At 39.2% G+C, this 15,723-nt stretch overlaps 2 protein-coding genes across 5 annotated transcripts in view; one reads left to right on the top strand and one right to left on the bottom strand.

Annotated features, from left to right (window-relative positions):
- The window catches only part of coro2ba (coronin, actin binding protein, 2Ba), a 46,938-nt gene extending 42,718 nt beyond the window's left edge, over nucleotides 1-4,220 (top strand). For all 3 annotated transcript variants that reach the window (XM_040045419.1, XM_040045418.1, XM_040045420.1), the window contains exons 11-12: nucleotides 1,596-1,735; nucleotides 2,348-4,220. In XM_040045419.1, coding sequence (XP_039901353.1) covers nucleotides 1,596-1,735; nucleotides 2,348-2,482 — 275 coding nt within the window. In that variant the 3' untranslated portion in view covers nucleotides 2,483-4,220. The remainder of the gene's footprint in view (nucleotides 1-1,595; nucleotides 1,736-2,347) is intronic.
- Nucleotides 4,221-5,205: 985 nt separating this feature from the next.
- On the bottom strand, nucleotides 5,206-9,755 carry anp32a (acidic (leucine-rich) nuclear phosphoprotein 32 family, member A). 2 transcript variants are annotated; one of them, XM_040045423.1, is made up of 7 exons: nucleotides 9,472-9,755; nucleotides 7,421-7,570; nucleotides 7,213-7,335; nucleotides 6,911-7,109; nucleotides 6,711-6,826; nucleotides 6,491-6,545; nucleotides 5,206-5,650 (listed from the first exon to the last, which is right to left on the bottom strand). In XM_040045423.1, the coding sequence occupies exons 1-7, from the start codon at nucleotides 9,523-9,525 to the stop codon at nucleotides 5,586-5,588; spliced, it is 762 nt and encodes a 253-aa protein (XP_039901357.1). In that variant the 5' UTR covers nucleotides 9,526-9,755; the 3' UTR covers nucleotides 5,206-5,585. The 2 variants fall into 2 exon arrangements, with proteins under 2 accessions (XP_039901357.1, XP_039901356.1); XM_040045422.1 differs by having other exon boundaries at nucleotides 5,206-5,653; nucleotides 9,472-9,754.
- Between the last annotated feature and the right edge of the window lie 5,968 nt (nucleotides 9,756-15,723).

Genomic DNA, 15,723 nt, shown 5'->3' on the forward strand with positions numbered 1-15,723 from the left:
AGTAAGAGAGAAGGGAGTGATGGAGAAGTGATCAGTGCTTCATGGGCAGTCCCCAAAGAACCCGGGCCTATAGCAGCATGGCTAATGGACTGGGTCATCTGATCTGATAACAGTAAAGAGAGTGTCTGCCCTGAACCCAAGCTGGCTCGACAGGAGAGTAGTCAGATAGATGAAGGTGCTACCCCCCCCATTTTAACTGTTACAACATCTAAGCTCTTCATGTTCATGTTTCATGGAGCCTTAAAATAAGAACTCAAACCAAGTGAACATTAAATTCACTTCAATTTACGTTTTTTTCATATACTGCCAAATCACCTCAAGGTGCTTTATACTCTAAAGCAGCAATAACACAGAATAACACACACACACACACACACACACACACACACACACACACACACACACACACACACACACACACAATCAAGCATGAGCAAGTACTTGGCGACAGTGGGAAGGAAAAACTCCCTTTTAACAGGAAGAAGCCTCCGGCAGAACCAGGCTCAGGGAGGGGCGGGGCCATCTGCCGCAACCAGTTAGAGGTGAGAGGAGGAATACAGGACAAAAGACAAAAGTGAAGGCTCTGCTTCTCATTTTACTTTTAAATATCCTTGGAAGCACAAGCAAGCCGGCAGTCTGGGGGTAAAGTGCACTATTGGGGTGGTATGCTACTGAGAGGTATTAAAGATAAGATGCGGTCTGATTATTCAAGTGAAGAGAAATGAAATTCAGGATGTTAAAAGTATGTTTTGAAAGTCCCGTTCTTTCCTTCTCACATTGTGTTTGCTCTCAGTGGGCCTTGTTCACTGTGCAGAAATATTCTTACCCTGCACAAAAAATATGTGCATTTGCAAAAATTACCATCCAATTCACAAAACCCACACACCTGCCAATTTTGTTCTTACAACCACGCGTATTTCACTGAATCAAAATCAATCAAAATCGACAGGGTTTTTTTTTTTTTTTTTTTTTAAATTTTTATTTTTTTTCCCGCACGAGTGTGATTTTAATATGCTCGGCAATTAAAACTATAGTATGGTCACTATTTTGTAAAGGAATTTTTTTTAAATAAGAGATGCTTTCCAGTCAGTATTTTGTATTATTGACATTTACATTTAGTTTTTTAGTTTTGTGAAGATTTTTTTGGTTCATGGGCTTTTTGGAAGATCAAATAATGACCTACAGGAGTTTTTATTATAACTAATATTGTTTAGTTTATACTATTTAAATTGTATTTGAAGAAAGTTGTCTTCATTATTTGTGTGTAGACATGGGCTGAGATAGTACTATTTTTTTTTTTTTTTTTTTTTTTTTTCTTAGAGAACAAATGAATCCAATGCTGATACTGAAATACTGATGAAGTCTGGATAACAAAAGCTTAGTAACTTTAGAAATTGCTTTAGCCACTGAATCCATATCCTAATCATGTTGTAGAATAACTAAACACTTGAATATGTGGATGTCCTGAAGAGCTGAAGACGTGCATGGATAAACGGTAGATTCTCTGGTGTTGATCTGTGGACGGCCGAAGCCTCTTGCTGCTTTGTGTTGGTTTTCACAGGGAAAAGTTCATTTTCTCCCTGCTTTTCAAACAGACCCAGTTTTGATGTCCCTGAAGGATGGTTACCACCGGCCAAACCAGGTGGTGTTCAAGGTCCCGGTGAAGGAAAAGAAGAGTGTGGTAGTGAATGGGATTGACCTGCTGGAGAACGTACCACCCAGGACAGAGAACGAGGTGTGTGAAGGATGACAAGTATAATATAAAATAATTGCAGCCTTTAATGGAGTGTAATAACGCTGTAACTGAACCGCAACTTGTTTTTGTTGTACAACTGATTCACTTAAAGTGGATCTTTATGCATTTCTTTCCTTTTCTTCTGTATAATACTAAGTTCAAAGTCATCTTTATTGCAATATGCATGCATTAACCGAAAAAATGTGAAACGTGCTATTTTAGCGCTCGCCCTTTGAGTCAGCTTTCTTCTGATTGGCTGCCCTTTTTGTAAGACTGAAAAGCCTTTGGTGACCATTTTTTGGATATCCACTGTCATACAGTTTGAAGAGGAGAGAAAAAAAAAAAATCAGAAACTAAGCTTTTAGAGCAGTCTGACCTTTTGGCTCATGGGGTCCATGTAGTAGCTGTTCCACAGCTTTCGATCATAAGAGTAGAGCATAATGTACTGGTGCAAATGATTTCAGAAAAAAGCTGAGAATGAACCCAGCCTTACACAACTTGCCATTAAAACCAAATGTTTCGTCCTTCATCCTGCCAATGTCCTCTTTCCTTGTTTTGAGAGCTGCCGTTGCGCTCATGTTCTTCCACGTGTTTCCCACCTTTTCCACACAGCTCCTGCGGATGTTCTTCCGGCAGCAGGATGAGCTGCGGCGGCTGAAGGAGGAACTGACCACCAAGGACGTCCGAATACGCCAGCTGGAACTCGAGCTCAACAACCTGAAGAACGTTAGCCCCAACAACGCCTGACCTCTTAGACTCCTGGACTGGCAAAGCCTCGCTTCCTTTGCCCCCCACTTCTGACCTCCAACAACCTTCTGAGCCCTTCGCCCTGCTTTTTTGATATATTTCATTATATCATAACTTCATTCTTCCTGCTGTTCCACGTAGTGCACACAATAACATGGTAACCATTGGATAATGTTAACTGATCCAAATACTGCAATACTGTAGTAGTGACAAATACAAGTAATGAGGCATGACAGATCAGGGATTGCTACTTAAGCATTAAATCGCTGATATAGAATGCAGAGAATTTTGGTATTTTCTGTTTTTATAAATGTAAATGATTGATCTAGCAGTGTTATTCCACGCCGCCTAGGTATTCGTCTCACTTTGCCTACCCTCTTGTCCATGTGGCAATGCCTTGATCACCATGCAAAAAAAAAAAAAGTCCTGTACAGACCAAACCACCTCCGAATTGTAATTTTTATGTTGAGGTTAAAACTGGAGAAGACTATTACTGCTCCTATTTTTCTTCCCCAAGGCCTTAGACCCTGCTGCAGACCCAGTTTGCAGCGAGCTGCAACATTATCTCAAAATGGCGGACGAGGAGAGCTTTGCAGACATGGACCATGTTTTTCCCACCGGGCTGCTTATCCCATTACCTACAAACAATGGCTAGAGATTTACTTTGTCACACTGACACTTAGCTACTCCAGACATTCTTTCCCCAAGGACAGCACATAGTTCACTTTGTTCAGGTATCTCTTTATTTAAACAATGGGGACGCAGCGGAGGAGACATGGATCCGAGGGAAGCTTTGCTGGCTGTTACTGGTTTTTAGGGCTAATTTTGATGATGGGGTAATGTATATTTGCTTTTTATTTATTATTTGTCACATCTTACCTTTTTAGCTAATAACATGTATATTTCTTAATCCCTTTGTTTTTGTATGACACACTGCGCAAGTAATGATTGTGATGCTTGATAGATTTTGCTGAATGTTTCCGGTGGAAATGGTGCAAGACTTGTGTGAAACGGCACCTTAAAAAGGTATTTCTTCTTAGCTCTTTGTCTCCAACAACGTAACTTCAGATAAGTTATGAAGCTATATAATTTCCTACTTTTAAAAGTGCAAACTGGAATAATAACCAACCATTTGACATTTAAACCAAGTATATTACTATTACTGAGAAATGTTTGTCTGTAGCCGTGTAATTTTTGCTTTCAAGACGTCAGGTGACGTGCCTCTCCTCCACCCGTACCGACAACACATACAGGAGAAATTTGCGCTGCCTCTGTTTTACCCTCAGACCTTGTTTTCATTCAGCTTTACATTTGAGAGCATTCGAATTTAATTGGCACTATTTTAAGAGCCGACCTCGAGAAATTCCACTGCATGCATGACAAGGATGGAAAAAGTAAGTTAACAGCGAGTTACGGACTAAAGGTCACAAGTCTTTCCTCATAACATCATCGCAGGCACATAAAGGGCCAAAGCTTCATAGCTTTAGCTAGAGAAGATGAGCCCTTACAATGAAGACTTGAACAATGGTAAATATCTGTGTTAAATAAAAGGCTACAGTGAAAGTAGACAGATCGATGAGCTGCAGTGACAGACAGGAGACAGGTCAAGTAACTGTTTAGTCATGACATTTTTGACCAAACAGTTACTGCTGCAGACTCAAAGTAAACCCCAACTTAGATTTGCTTAGTGTGGTAGCAGTGTACTGTAGGCGTATACATACGAGTTCAGTATTGTGGGGGGAAAAAAGGCATTCTGTAAATTCTTTTCTTGATTTTCCATGTAGACGATCAAAAATGACAACTGTCATCACTCCCTGGAATTCTGTATACACTTTTTTTTTTTTATATAAACTGTTGTACAAGGACCACAAATGTCAAACACATATATAAAAGGGATTTATTGAAGTGAATGGAAGGGGAAAAGAAAGAAATCAGCTGATGACAGTGGATTTAACATGTAGTGAAAAAAATCACTGAGGTAGGCCAATTTGACCATTGCGTATACTGGAGGAAAACAAAGTCCAAACAGCTGACCGTTTTCCAGAGTTTACATTTTGCAACAATAAATTTTCGATGCACATACGTTGTGGCTGTAACCTCCATTTAAATCAAGCACTCCTCTACACCACCAGCACAAAATTCAAACATTGCCATCTGTGTGTGTCACAGAAAAGAACATGGGGGGGCAAAGAAAGCAACAATGAGCTCTGATGTTTTGTCCTTATGGAAAGATGATGCATACAAAGTTATGTTCAAATTCAAGAAATTTCACACTGCGTATTCTTAGATAAAGCAGCATACATATTTAATATCTTATTACAATTCATAGTTTCACCTCAGTTGTCTGTTCAATGTCTGCCGTCATCAAAGAGAATACAAAAAAATAGATTTGGTCATTATTTACAAGAACACGTAATTTCCGAACTATCAAAGCTGAGGGTTTAAGAGGAGGAGGAGCAGCTTTGACAAGGGCAGACATTTTTTTGCTAGGATTTAAAAATATGTCCCGTGAGGGTCACACTGTGCATGTTCAGACAGAAGTTTCACACCAGGACAGCAGAGAGTATTGGCATACTGGTGACACTACAAACACATAACTTACATTAAAAAGAAAAAAAAAAAGAAAAGAAATACAATTAAAAATAATAACAAGTTTAAGACGAGGAGAGGACAGCCATACATGAATCCAGTAGTTGACTTTAAAATGTATTAGACATGCACTCTTTTTTTTTGATTTTATCTTTTTTCCCCTCTTTTTGGGGCGGTCTTAAAATACATCAGAAATTGGTCTTACACAAACAGTGAGGAAACAAAAACATCTCTCAAAAAGGTTTATATTTGCTATTATTTGATATTACAAAACTGGTGTCCACGAAGCAGTTAAAAGTGGACAGTAAAGACTGGAACACGGGGGCGTCAAAGGTACACAAATGTAACCTTTTCTTTCCCTTCAGGAAAACCCGTCTACCTAACTGGCCAATAACAAAAAAAACCCACTCCTACTGCAATATGAAACTGAGGGGAAAAAATACATGGGGGCTGTTGGGAAGTGACTGGGAGATACAAGTTAAAAACAGTTCACAACTTAGCTTAAAGAAGACTCTCAATCGTCATCATCTTCCTCCCCTTCTTCATCCAGGTCCCTTTTTCTCTTCTGACCTCGCTCTTCTTCTGAGAAATAAGAAATAAAAGTCACATTTATAAGACAAATACAGCATTACTGATGAAGAAAGCTCCACGTGACCAAAACACATTATCCTTGTCCTCGTTTCACACTTGTCTCCCTGTTTTGTTTGTATCACGCACACATAAGCTCCCTCTGAGGCTCAATATGAAGCCAGCACACAGGGGTGAAAACTGCAAATCATTTGAATGGCCACTAGAGGCTAACTCCCAAAGGATTCACTCCCTATATTTATTTTACTTAACCTTTATTTCTACATTTACAAGAGAGACCCATTTCCGACAGTATAATGAAATTACAATTAAAGAAAGTAATAATAAAATAGCTTTGGGGGGGACAGCTCCATATTTATTTATACATTACTTTCCATTAACTATAAAATACCTCTGTTTGTGCACAGATAACAATACACTCTGAAATGCACCTTGCTAACAAAGCGTGCTAGCCATAGTGGCAAAGTTTAAGCATTTTTAGCATTAACTTAGCATTCTACAGTCCCAAGCACAGTCATTTCTGGCTCTCCAAAAGACAAGCTTGCAAAAACCATAATACTGAAGATCAAGGCTTCAAAACATGAGTTTACGACCTACAAGGTGCTGTCACTGTGCCTACTCCCATCCTTTATATACCGTCTATGGTTTATACATGGTGTATATATAGTGGACACAGAAACTGTAGCATCTCTCCATGTTAACGCCATGTGTAAAATATCCAAAGGGCATATTTAAATTTGCTAATTCATAAAGGTTAAGAAAAACAAAAGCAGTCCACTATAAAGAATAGCATCAAGCGTGTGCACTTATGTATTTGGAGAAGTTGCTCACCTTCGTCATCTTCATCGTCAACCTCTCTGTCATTCAAATCATCCTCCTCTTCCTCCTTTGTTAAAAGACAAGGCAAAGTTAGTGAGATGATTCACTTCCGGGTCTCGCGGAGTTGAAGCCAGAGGACGAGAGGCTGGATTCGCCATGGCAACCAGTCTACTAACAACAGCATTTTTATATAACTATTAGAAAAAGCATATCTCATTTATTCTCATCTCACCTCTCCACTGAGGTCTTCCTCTTCTTCTTCTTCATTCTCCTCTTCTTCATCCTCTCCTTCCTCCTCCTCCTCATCTCCCGGTGCTGCATCTTCATCATACTCCTCATCATCTACATCTGGGTGAAAGTGGTCAGTTAATATAAACGCCAGCATTAGCGGCGCAAAGACATACATGAGACCCGACATAGTCTTGGACATACCATCTTCATCTTCCTCATCATCGTCCAAGCCCTCTGCATAGACCTCAGCATCAGAATCGGGTGCTTCTTTGTCATCTTTGTCGTACCCATCCAGGTACGTGAGCTGGGGTAATAGCTTGAACACGTTGTCTCTGTATTCGTTCAGGTTTGTCACTTCACAGTTAAACAGATCTAGGCTTTTCAGGGTCCCCAGTTCTTTCTATCAGAACAAAAAGCAAACAAAAACAATCCAGTTTGATAAACAACAACGAGCTGTTTTGCATGTTGTGCTTTTTCCCCCCTCAAATATTTCTGGGACTCACCAGTGGTTCTATTGTGCTGAGGTCTTTAATCTTGTTGCCACTGAGGTTTAGATGTGTGAGATTGGGGCACTTCTCCGCCAGAACTTCCAACCCTCCTGAGATCCTGTTATCGCTGAGTTCAAGCTGTTGGTCAATTAAATAATCAAAACCTTGCAAAACTTTACAGTCTGAAGCTACAGAGATTTGTCACGTGATGAAAAGCACCCACCTTTTTGAGTTTATTTAGCTTCGGCAAGTGGGCAACTGTCGTCAGACCAACATTGATTGTGCTTAGAAACTCCAGCTCCTCAAACTCGTCTGTTAGACCCTCGATCTTGCCTTCATTTGAGCGACAGTTGTCTAGCACTAGTTCTTTGACCTGAAGCGTAATCAAAAAATTAAAATGGTTAGAATTTGTCAAACTGCAAACATCATATTCATTAATCCCAATCAACACATTACATTGTTGCTTTGTTACAGCAGTCAGCAATGACAGGAAAAAATGCTAACGAAAAGCAAGCACATACCAAACAACAATCCATACATTTCTGTAAATTCAAGACACATTTTATTTTCATTACTACATTCGTCTTTGACACTTTAGTTAAATTGTATCAACAATATTTGGAATCAGCTCTTAATTGTAAAAAATATATATACACATATAAACATTTAAATTGATTTCATTTTACCATTTTTTAAGAAAATAAATAAATAAACCTGAAGAAAATAAACAAACGTCCTCCTACAGATAAACCAGCTCAACACTGGGCGGATGCCACACTTCAGTGTAGCAGCAGCAACAGCGTTAATTTTGGCCCTGCGCACTGATATTTAAATAGTGTGATATGCGGTCACAGGTGGGCTGTTATCGGATATTTCACCTCGGCCTTGAACGTGACTCAGCCAATCAGCAGTGAGGACCAGAACTATAAAAAAAAAAAAAAAAACCCAAAAAACCCCCCACTGTCCATCAGCGGTCATTGTACCGCTGTAAATATCGCGATGCGTTGACTCTCTTTCCATTACGTAAATATGACATTTATCTCGCTTTTTTGACACATTAGTAAGAAAGCGATAAAGTACGGCTGCCGTGTTTAAAGCGCAATAAGAGACGTGCGCGTGAGCTATGAGCGACGCAGATGCACATTAGTCAAAACAAGCCGGAGCCAAACAGACCTACGAGTCGTGCACAGGGTCATTTGTGAGTAGGAGGGGCCGCTAAAGCCGATTAGATAGCTGCCAGGCAAACGTTTTCATTGTTGCTCGCGCTAAACACTTCCCGATTGGACTGATGGTGTGTATAGACCTCTATTAACACGAAGGTATGATGACTGGTTCGTCGTTTGTGTCGAATGAACGGGATTTCGGTGTATTTCGAATAGCCTTTGTTTCTCGGTAAAATGGCGGCTTGTCCTAGTTCTGGAAAACTAGAGCAACAGCGCGGCTCGACGATTTCCCCCCCTGTTTTCACCGGGGGAGCTGGGACGCCTAAGCTTCGAGAAATCCCGATGAAAACGAGTGAATAGCCACACGACAGTTGATAATGAGTCGGGCGTAGCTCGTTTTTGATCTCTGCGTGGGGTTTTTTCGCGCAGCTTGGTGGCCGCTAACGGTCCACGGTAACGGCGCTTTTATTTCGGCCATCTGTGCGCACAGTGACTCCGGATGGAGGTTTGCAGGCTCCCCCAGCGTAAAAAGCTGCTCCCTGCAGACATAAACGACTTGAACCGGACGGTTTGTGCAACTATAGCAGCGGTCTGCAGTTGTAAGGCGATAATTCGAGGCTGTGATCTTTATGCATCACTGATAATGTTCACGACTTTGAGTGCTCGCATCCTCAACGCGCCAAGTGCACGGCTTAAACTGTTTTTTTTAGGTGAACGTATTTCCCAGTCCAAGCATGCACACTGAGCCTCAGACAACGACTAAAAACAAGAATCCCGACAACGCGGGGTTCGTGGATCAAAAGTTACAAATATGGCTTCTCACACTGCTTGCCTTGTTTATACCGCTGGCATTAAAAAAGAAGCTGTGGTGCATTCTCAAACTGCACATTAAAACGTGAAGCTGGAGCCGCACTAAAAAGTTCAAGCAGCGGACCCGCGGAGCACCTGCCCGCTGTAAACACGACGGCAAAAGCAACAATGTGACCCGACGTCCCCCATCATCTTTTTAACTTGGAAGAAACTTTGTATCCCCACGCCAAGGCATCACGCGAAATATTCTCCATTAGCCGAGAGTGAAGCGTTATTACAGCGAGCCGCGAGGCCAACTTACGTCTGACGGAGTGCGGTTCCGCAACTCTAGGTGAATTCTTTTCTTCATGTCCATCCTCGAAAGGCTCACCCCGTGATACGATACACACTTTTAATAATTACTGCAAATGCAACTACCACCTCCAGAGCAGGCTGCTGCTGTTCATTCAAACTTGATCCGCTCGGTGGGCGGGAGCACGTTTCAGGATTGTCGTCACCGCCGACCAATGGCACGCGCCAAATAAAGAGGGAACGGATTTACAGACGCGCGGGCCAATGAAGGCGCCCTTATCAAACTGGGTGGGGTTTTGTTGTCTAAGTTTGGTTGTTTGTTAACTTAAGTTTACATGGAAATAGTAATACTGTAATGTTTTTCACTGAATACATGCAGTCGATGCACAACCACCACCCTTGAACCTCCACCTACATCGAAGCCCAGTCCCATACGTTTTGGGGTTTTTTGAAGCTTAATTAATTTTACATTTAATTTATTGTTAAATTTAACTGATATATTAATTGTACAGCTTTTTAATTTTTATCATTCAAAAATGCACACTGTTCCATCCTGCCTCTGTCCAAAACAAAAAATATGAATTATTTTAAAAAGTATAGAATAATGACACACTAAAAAATATTTTTTTTCCTCCATAAAACGTCTAACAACTATAAAACAACAACAGCTATTGCATGTAATGTTAGAAAATTTGCCAAAAAAAGTTGACATTGTTATTGTATGCTATGCAAAAACAACTTTAATGACCCATAATATATAAAGAATAACATTTTGATATTAGAACTTTCCATTTTTTCAAATATTACTGATCCAGAGTCGGATCTCCACTTACACTACAAACTTTTACGAGTGGAGAAGCAAGAATAGATAACCTAATAGTAAAATAACACCAACCGGGTTGAAAGACCTGATTTTTCTTAGTCGCATGTGATAACTGGCATTACTCATGTCTTTTAATAATGCTAAGAGCTCCTTGTGTGGCTTTGAGGTACAGTGGGTCATCCACTAATAACAGGTTGGCCAGCACGTAGACTGATGCCATGAATGCTTTGGAATAAAGGGCTAAATTAATTTAACTATTCTTCTCCAAACAAATAAAATAGCACAGTGCTGAGTTTTTTGGGCAGTCTGAGATCCACTAGGGGTCTTCTTCACAGTTTCACTCAAGTGCTGGCAGGTCATGAGTGCTCTGCGTGTTGCTGTGTGCACCTTTTCCACAAGGGGGAAGCAAAGCCTCAACTGTATATCCAGTGACCACCAGGAGGGTGTTTAAAAAATTTCAGTTAAACTCAATTCAAAATTTTCTTTGTGTTTTTTTAGCAGAAGTAATGGGTAGAACGGATCCTAGCACAATGTGGTGAAAAGTAATGGCTATTAATATACCACAAACTTCCTGTTAGTTAATTTAACTGTAATTTGAACAGAAAATGATGAAATATATCAGCACAAAGAATGCTTTGTTTCTGCCAAATAAATACATGTCACTGGTTATCAATAAGGAGGAGTGTCCGTCTCTCTTTGTGCCACTGTCTCACTCCATATCCATGAAACTTGTCTGTGATAAATAACCTGCATGCTCATGATAAGGGCAAATGAGAGTAACCGCCAATAACGGAACTGCTGCCTTTTCATTGCCCACGGCACTCTCAGCAGCCCCTAAAACCATCGTCTTTCTCTTCTCTGTTTCGCTCCATTAATGGTGAACAAGTTGCTGTCTAACAGGAATGCTCCTGGTCAACGGCGTTAACCTTAACTACAGGGGACACCAGCCCGCTTTCTATTATAAAGTTGTGAAATTTTGTGACTCACATGTACCCTACAGTTTAATAACTAGATACAGGATGAGATAGTCAATTAAAGCCATTACCAAGTAAAATCATATAGTACAGCTACCTTCTTATATTTGCTCAGTGTTGGGGGGGCTAGCATACAACCACAAAGAGGCACAAAATAACAAACTATTATGCAGCATTAACCCAAAGAGACGGGAAAACACAAGTTTTGTGATGCAAGTAAACACAAAAGAGATTAAAATGCTGCAACAACTGAAACTGTCACAAACAGAGCTGCATTTTTGTGTGTGTTGGGTGTACTCCGGGTAGGTGTTGGCCTTTGATTTTTGAATTGTGCATCAGTTTTTTCCAGATGAAATATAATTCATTATTCCCTCATCAAAATGTTTTTGATTAGCCTCTTTGGAAAAGCTGGCACCTTTACAAAGGTTTATAATTGTTCTGTGTGACAGTGAGCCCAAGTCTAAGAATTAGCTGGGAGAGGATTGAGGAGATGAATGTAAGAACTCTGCTACTAGAGGGCGACTCTGTGCTTTTTCTCCTGGCACTTTAAACTCTGTGCACGTCATATAAACAATCTGTTTACCACCTTTAGGTGTCACATTGAAGTCAAATAGGTGAAAATGGTTTATAAATGAAACAAAAACCATAAAAAGGATGTATTTACAAGAGTATATAAGAGCTTAACAACAACAGATCCTGTCACATACTGCAGTATATTCAAATGAATTTATTAGGCAAATCTGTTCAACTAGTTTTTTGCATTTGGCCTGGTTTTCCATGCCAGGCAAGTTTTTCAAAAACTGCAAAGTTGAATGTTGAATGTCCACCTTTCATAGTTGTTTGCCTATCCAGCTCAATGGTTTACTGCCAACCCTGGATGGTAGGGTCAGTATGGGTCCGTCCTTCCTTGTATCAATGTTTCAGGATAGTGATAGCGATGAAACGGTGTGGAGAATCTTAGCACACTTTTGGCCCCTTTAGTCTCAATTGAGCAACATTTAAACCACACAGCCTATTTGAGTATTGTTTCTGAGCATGTCAATCTCACTGATGGCTACTTTCAGAGGAAAATGCACCACATCACAAATGTCATATATTCCCAAACTGGTTTCTTCAGCATGACAGTGAGTTGTGGCCATCACAGTAATCAGATCTCAATCTAATAGAGCATGTAGAGGAACGGGAGATTCACATCATGAATGCACAGCTGAAAAATCTGTAGAAACTGTGTGACGCCGTCATATAAATATGGAGCAAAATCTCTGAGGAATGTTTCCGGCATCTCGTTGAATCAATGCCACAACTAACTAGCACAGTTCTGTAGGCAAAAGAGGGTCCCAGAGTCACTACTAGCAAGGTGTTCCCAATGAAGTGTCTGGTGAGTGTGTGTTATTAATACATAGTGAAATCAACCAAATTAAGACACAAAGGCAGAAATAATTCTCAAAAATGATCTTGAATAACACTTACACCTAATGAACATTAAATGCTAAGTATTCCCTATGAATGACATTTTCAAAATCTGGTCAAAATTCACCAATGGTCATATGGTGCTGCAGTAGCGTGGAACAACGCAGCTGGTAAACAAACAAACAAACAAACAAACAAACAAACAAACAAGCAAAAGTAATGGTATCTTGTGCTGAAAATAGTTGTGACTAAAAATCTTGATAGATTTTGAATGACTGATTATTCATGATGATGTGAAAGGAACATTTTAGTGCTGTTTTACCCAAAATAAAAATGGTTTAAGAGTTTTTAATGGTGGTTTCCAGAATGTACAACAACAGACAATGTTCAAGGCCAGTTTTCCAGAGATCAGGTCAGCATTCAGGTGAGTATTTCCATTTATCCAACACAGGGTTAATGCATCTAGTTTTTCCAAGAGCGGTAAATCTCTGAAAGAGACAGAACAAGACTGGCTCAGGCAGGCACATCAACAGGTTTTCTGCAAGGAGGAAAAAGACAAACACATAAGTATAAAGCACGTGGACATCAGGATAATGGGTGAATTTAAGCAGAGTAGAACCTAATACTGTTTATCTCTGTATGCTTGTTCCAGCAGAGATATCCTGCTGGAGTTTCTCCATTCCCCTGGCTGATGGACACAAGATGTTTTACATCTTGGTCAACTTACCAGAAAAATCACAACATGATATCAATGACAGCTCTCTTCATCAAGTTATCAAGCATAAGAGATTATAAGGACACATATTAAAGTACCCTGGCTTCAACTAAAACATTAGAAATACTCTTTGCTTTCACTTTATTACTCCTGAGTATCTGATATTGGTTTATTTGTAATATCAGCTTGCTCACCAGCATCAGTGGTATTTCAGAAATTGCATTTGTGAAGTCATTTCTAAAATGTTTTTTTCTAAGGCTGAGGCTTTTCAGTTCTTTTTTAGATTGTTAATAAAAATGTATGGCTCATCCAAGTAATACCAAATGTAGTTAAATCTATAATTTTCTGTCTATAATCAAATTTTAGTGCTTGAACAATCTAACAGCTTCAACTGCACTAAAGAGTAAAACAGTAACATGTGGATTATTAAACATTTGTCTCTCTCTTCTAACTCTCTGTTAGTAAACAATTTAATTCAACAAATTAATTTACTCTGCCTTACAGAAAAATGGTTACAGCGGGATAATTATATTAATTTAAATTAATTAACACCCTCAAGTTGTACTAGGCGTCAGAATCCTTGAAGCACAGGTCAAGGAGGTGGAGTAGCAGCAATCTTCTCCTCCACCTTATTAATCAACCACAGATCCAGACAGAGGTTTAACTAATTTGAAGGCCTGACTCTTAGCCTTTTCCACCCTATTTGGAAAACTCAAAAACCTGTTTCATTTGTTGATATCTATTGTCCACCCTTACTAAAAGTTTCTATTTCAGGCTTTTTTATCTGATTTAGTGCTCAGTTCAGATAAAATAATTATAGGGGGAGCTTTTAACAGCCATGTAGATACTGAAAATGACAGCCTCCACACAGCATTTAATCTATTATTTGATTCAATTTTCTTCTCTTAAAATGTAAAAGAGCCCACCCACCTCTTGAATCACACTCTGAATCTTGTTCTGACATATGGGATAGAAAGTGAACAGCATTCTCTGAATGTTGCTTTTGTCTGATCGTTTCTTAATAAGATGTATATTTACAATAATGGATTACACATTAGTGAGGAACACATTTCACTACAGTAAATATCTTTTTGAAAGTGCTGTAACAAATTTTTAGGATATAATTGATTCACTGTTATCGTCAATGCCATGTACCAACACGGTGCAGAGCAGCTACATGAACTTTACTCCCACAGAGGTCGATTATCTTGTTAATAGTTTTACATCTTCACTCTGTACGACTCTGGATATTGTAGCTCTTCTGGAATAGAAAACCTCAAATCAGAAGTACTTGACTTGATAGTTTCAAGTCTCAAATGTGCACCTTAAAGTAGATCATTCGTAAGTTGGAGAGGAAAATGTCATATCACTGATTTACAAAATGATCATTTAACCTGGAAAAGAAGTTTGTTGCTCTATAAAAAAAAACAAAAACCTCCATAATTAATCACTGATTGAAGAAAACTGAAGCCAGGCTGACAAAGAGTCAATGTTCTGTAGAGCCAAGCATGTCTTTAACCTTAACTAGTAATGGCTTCAGCAGTTTCTTCACAAATAAAATTTTAACCTCTACAGAGAAAAATACTCGAAACCACCTCACAGACATAACATTACGCACAGCTACTTTCAATAACACTGATATTTATTTACAGTTTCTCGCTGATTTGTTTTTTGGAGTTAACTTCAATAGTTACTTCTGCCAAACCATCAACATGTCTTTTAGATAATAATAATAATACATTAGATTTTTATAGCACCTTTCAAGAAACCCAACATCCCATTCCTACAAGATTGCTCCACAAAGTCCTACCATCAACTAACATTTTCAACCTTAAATATGATCAATCTATTAATAGGGTACCACACGCCTTTAAGGTTGCAGTAATTAAAGCATTACTTAAAATGCCTTCATTGACACTTATAACTATCTAGCATTTAGCTAATTGAAGTAATTTTTACCTGGGATATGTCCTTCAATGTGCAAATAAACAAATACAGGACTGTTCTTGCATATACACAATATCACTAAAGTTACAAAGATCCTGTCTCAGAGTGATACTAAAAACTAGTTTAAGCATTTATTATCTGTTGGACTATTGTAATTCATTATTATGAGGTTGTCCTAAAAACTCCCTGAAAAGTTTTCAGCTGATCCAGTGCTGACAGGGACTAAAGACAGAATATATTTCTCTTGGCTTGGCTTCTCTTCATTGGCTCCCTCTTAAATCCAGAATCAGTGGAACCAGCTCCCAAATTAGATTTGGGAGACAGACATCCTTTCTCACCTCTTTTCACTCGCCATGCATTTATACACGACTCTGCATTTAATCATATTATTAT

Source organism: Simochromis diagramma, unplaced genomic scaffold (genome assembly GCF_900408965.1).
Source record: "Simochromis diagramma unplaced genomic scaffold, fSimDia1.1 OVJJ01000079.1, whole genome shotgun sequence".
NCBI lineage: Eukaryota > Metazoa > Chordata > Actinopteri > Cichliformes > Cichlidae > Simochromis > Simochromis diagramma.

Bases quoted from the DNA above. Each gene is read 5' to 3' on its own strand.
- anp32a (XM_040045422.1), bottom strand. From the start codon at position 9,525: ATGGACATGAAGAAAAGAATTCACCTAGAGTTGCGGAACCGCACTCCG. The intron at 6,827-6,910 runs GTATGTCCAAGA...ACTTTCACCCAG, and splicing joins TGATGAGGAAGATGAAGATG to ATGTAGATGATGAGGAGTAT. The intron at 5,654-6,490 runs GTGAGCAACTTC...CTTATTTCTCAG, and splicing joins TGACGATGAAGATGACGAAG to AAGAAGAGCGAGGTCAGAAG.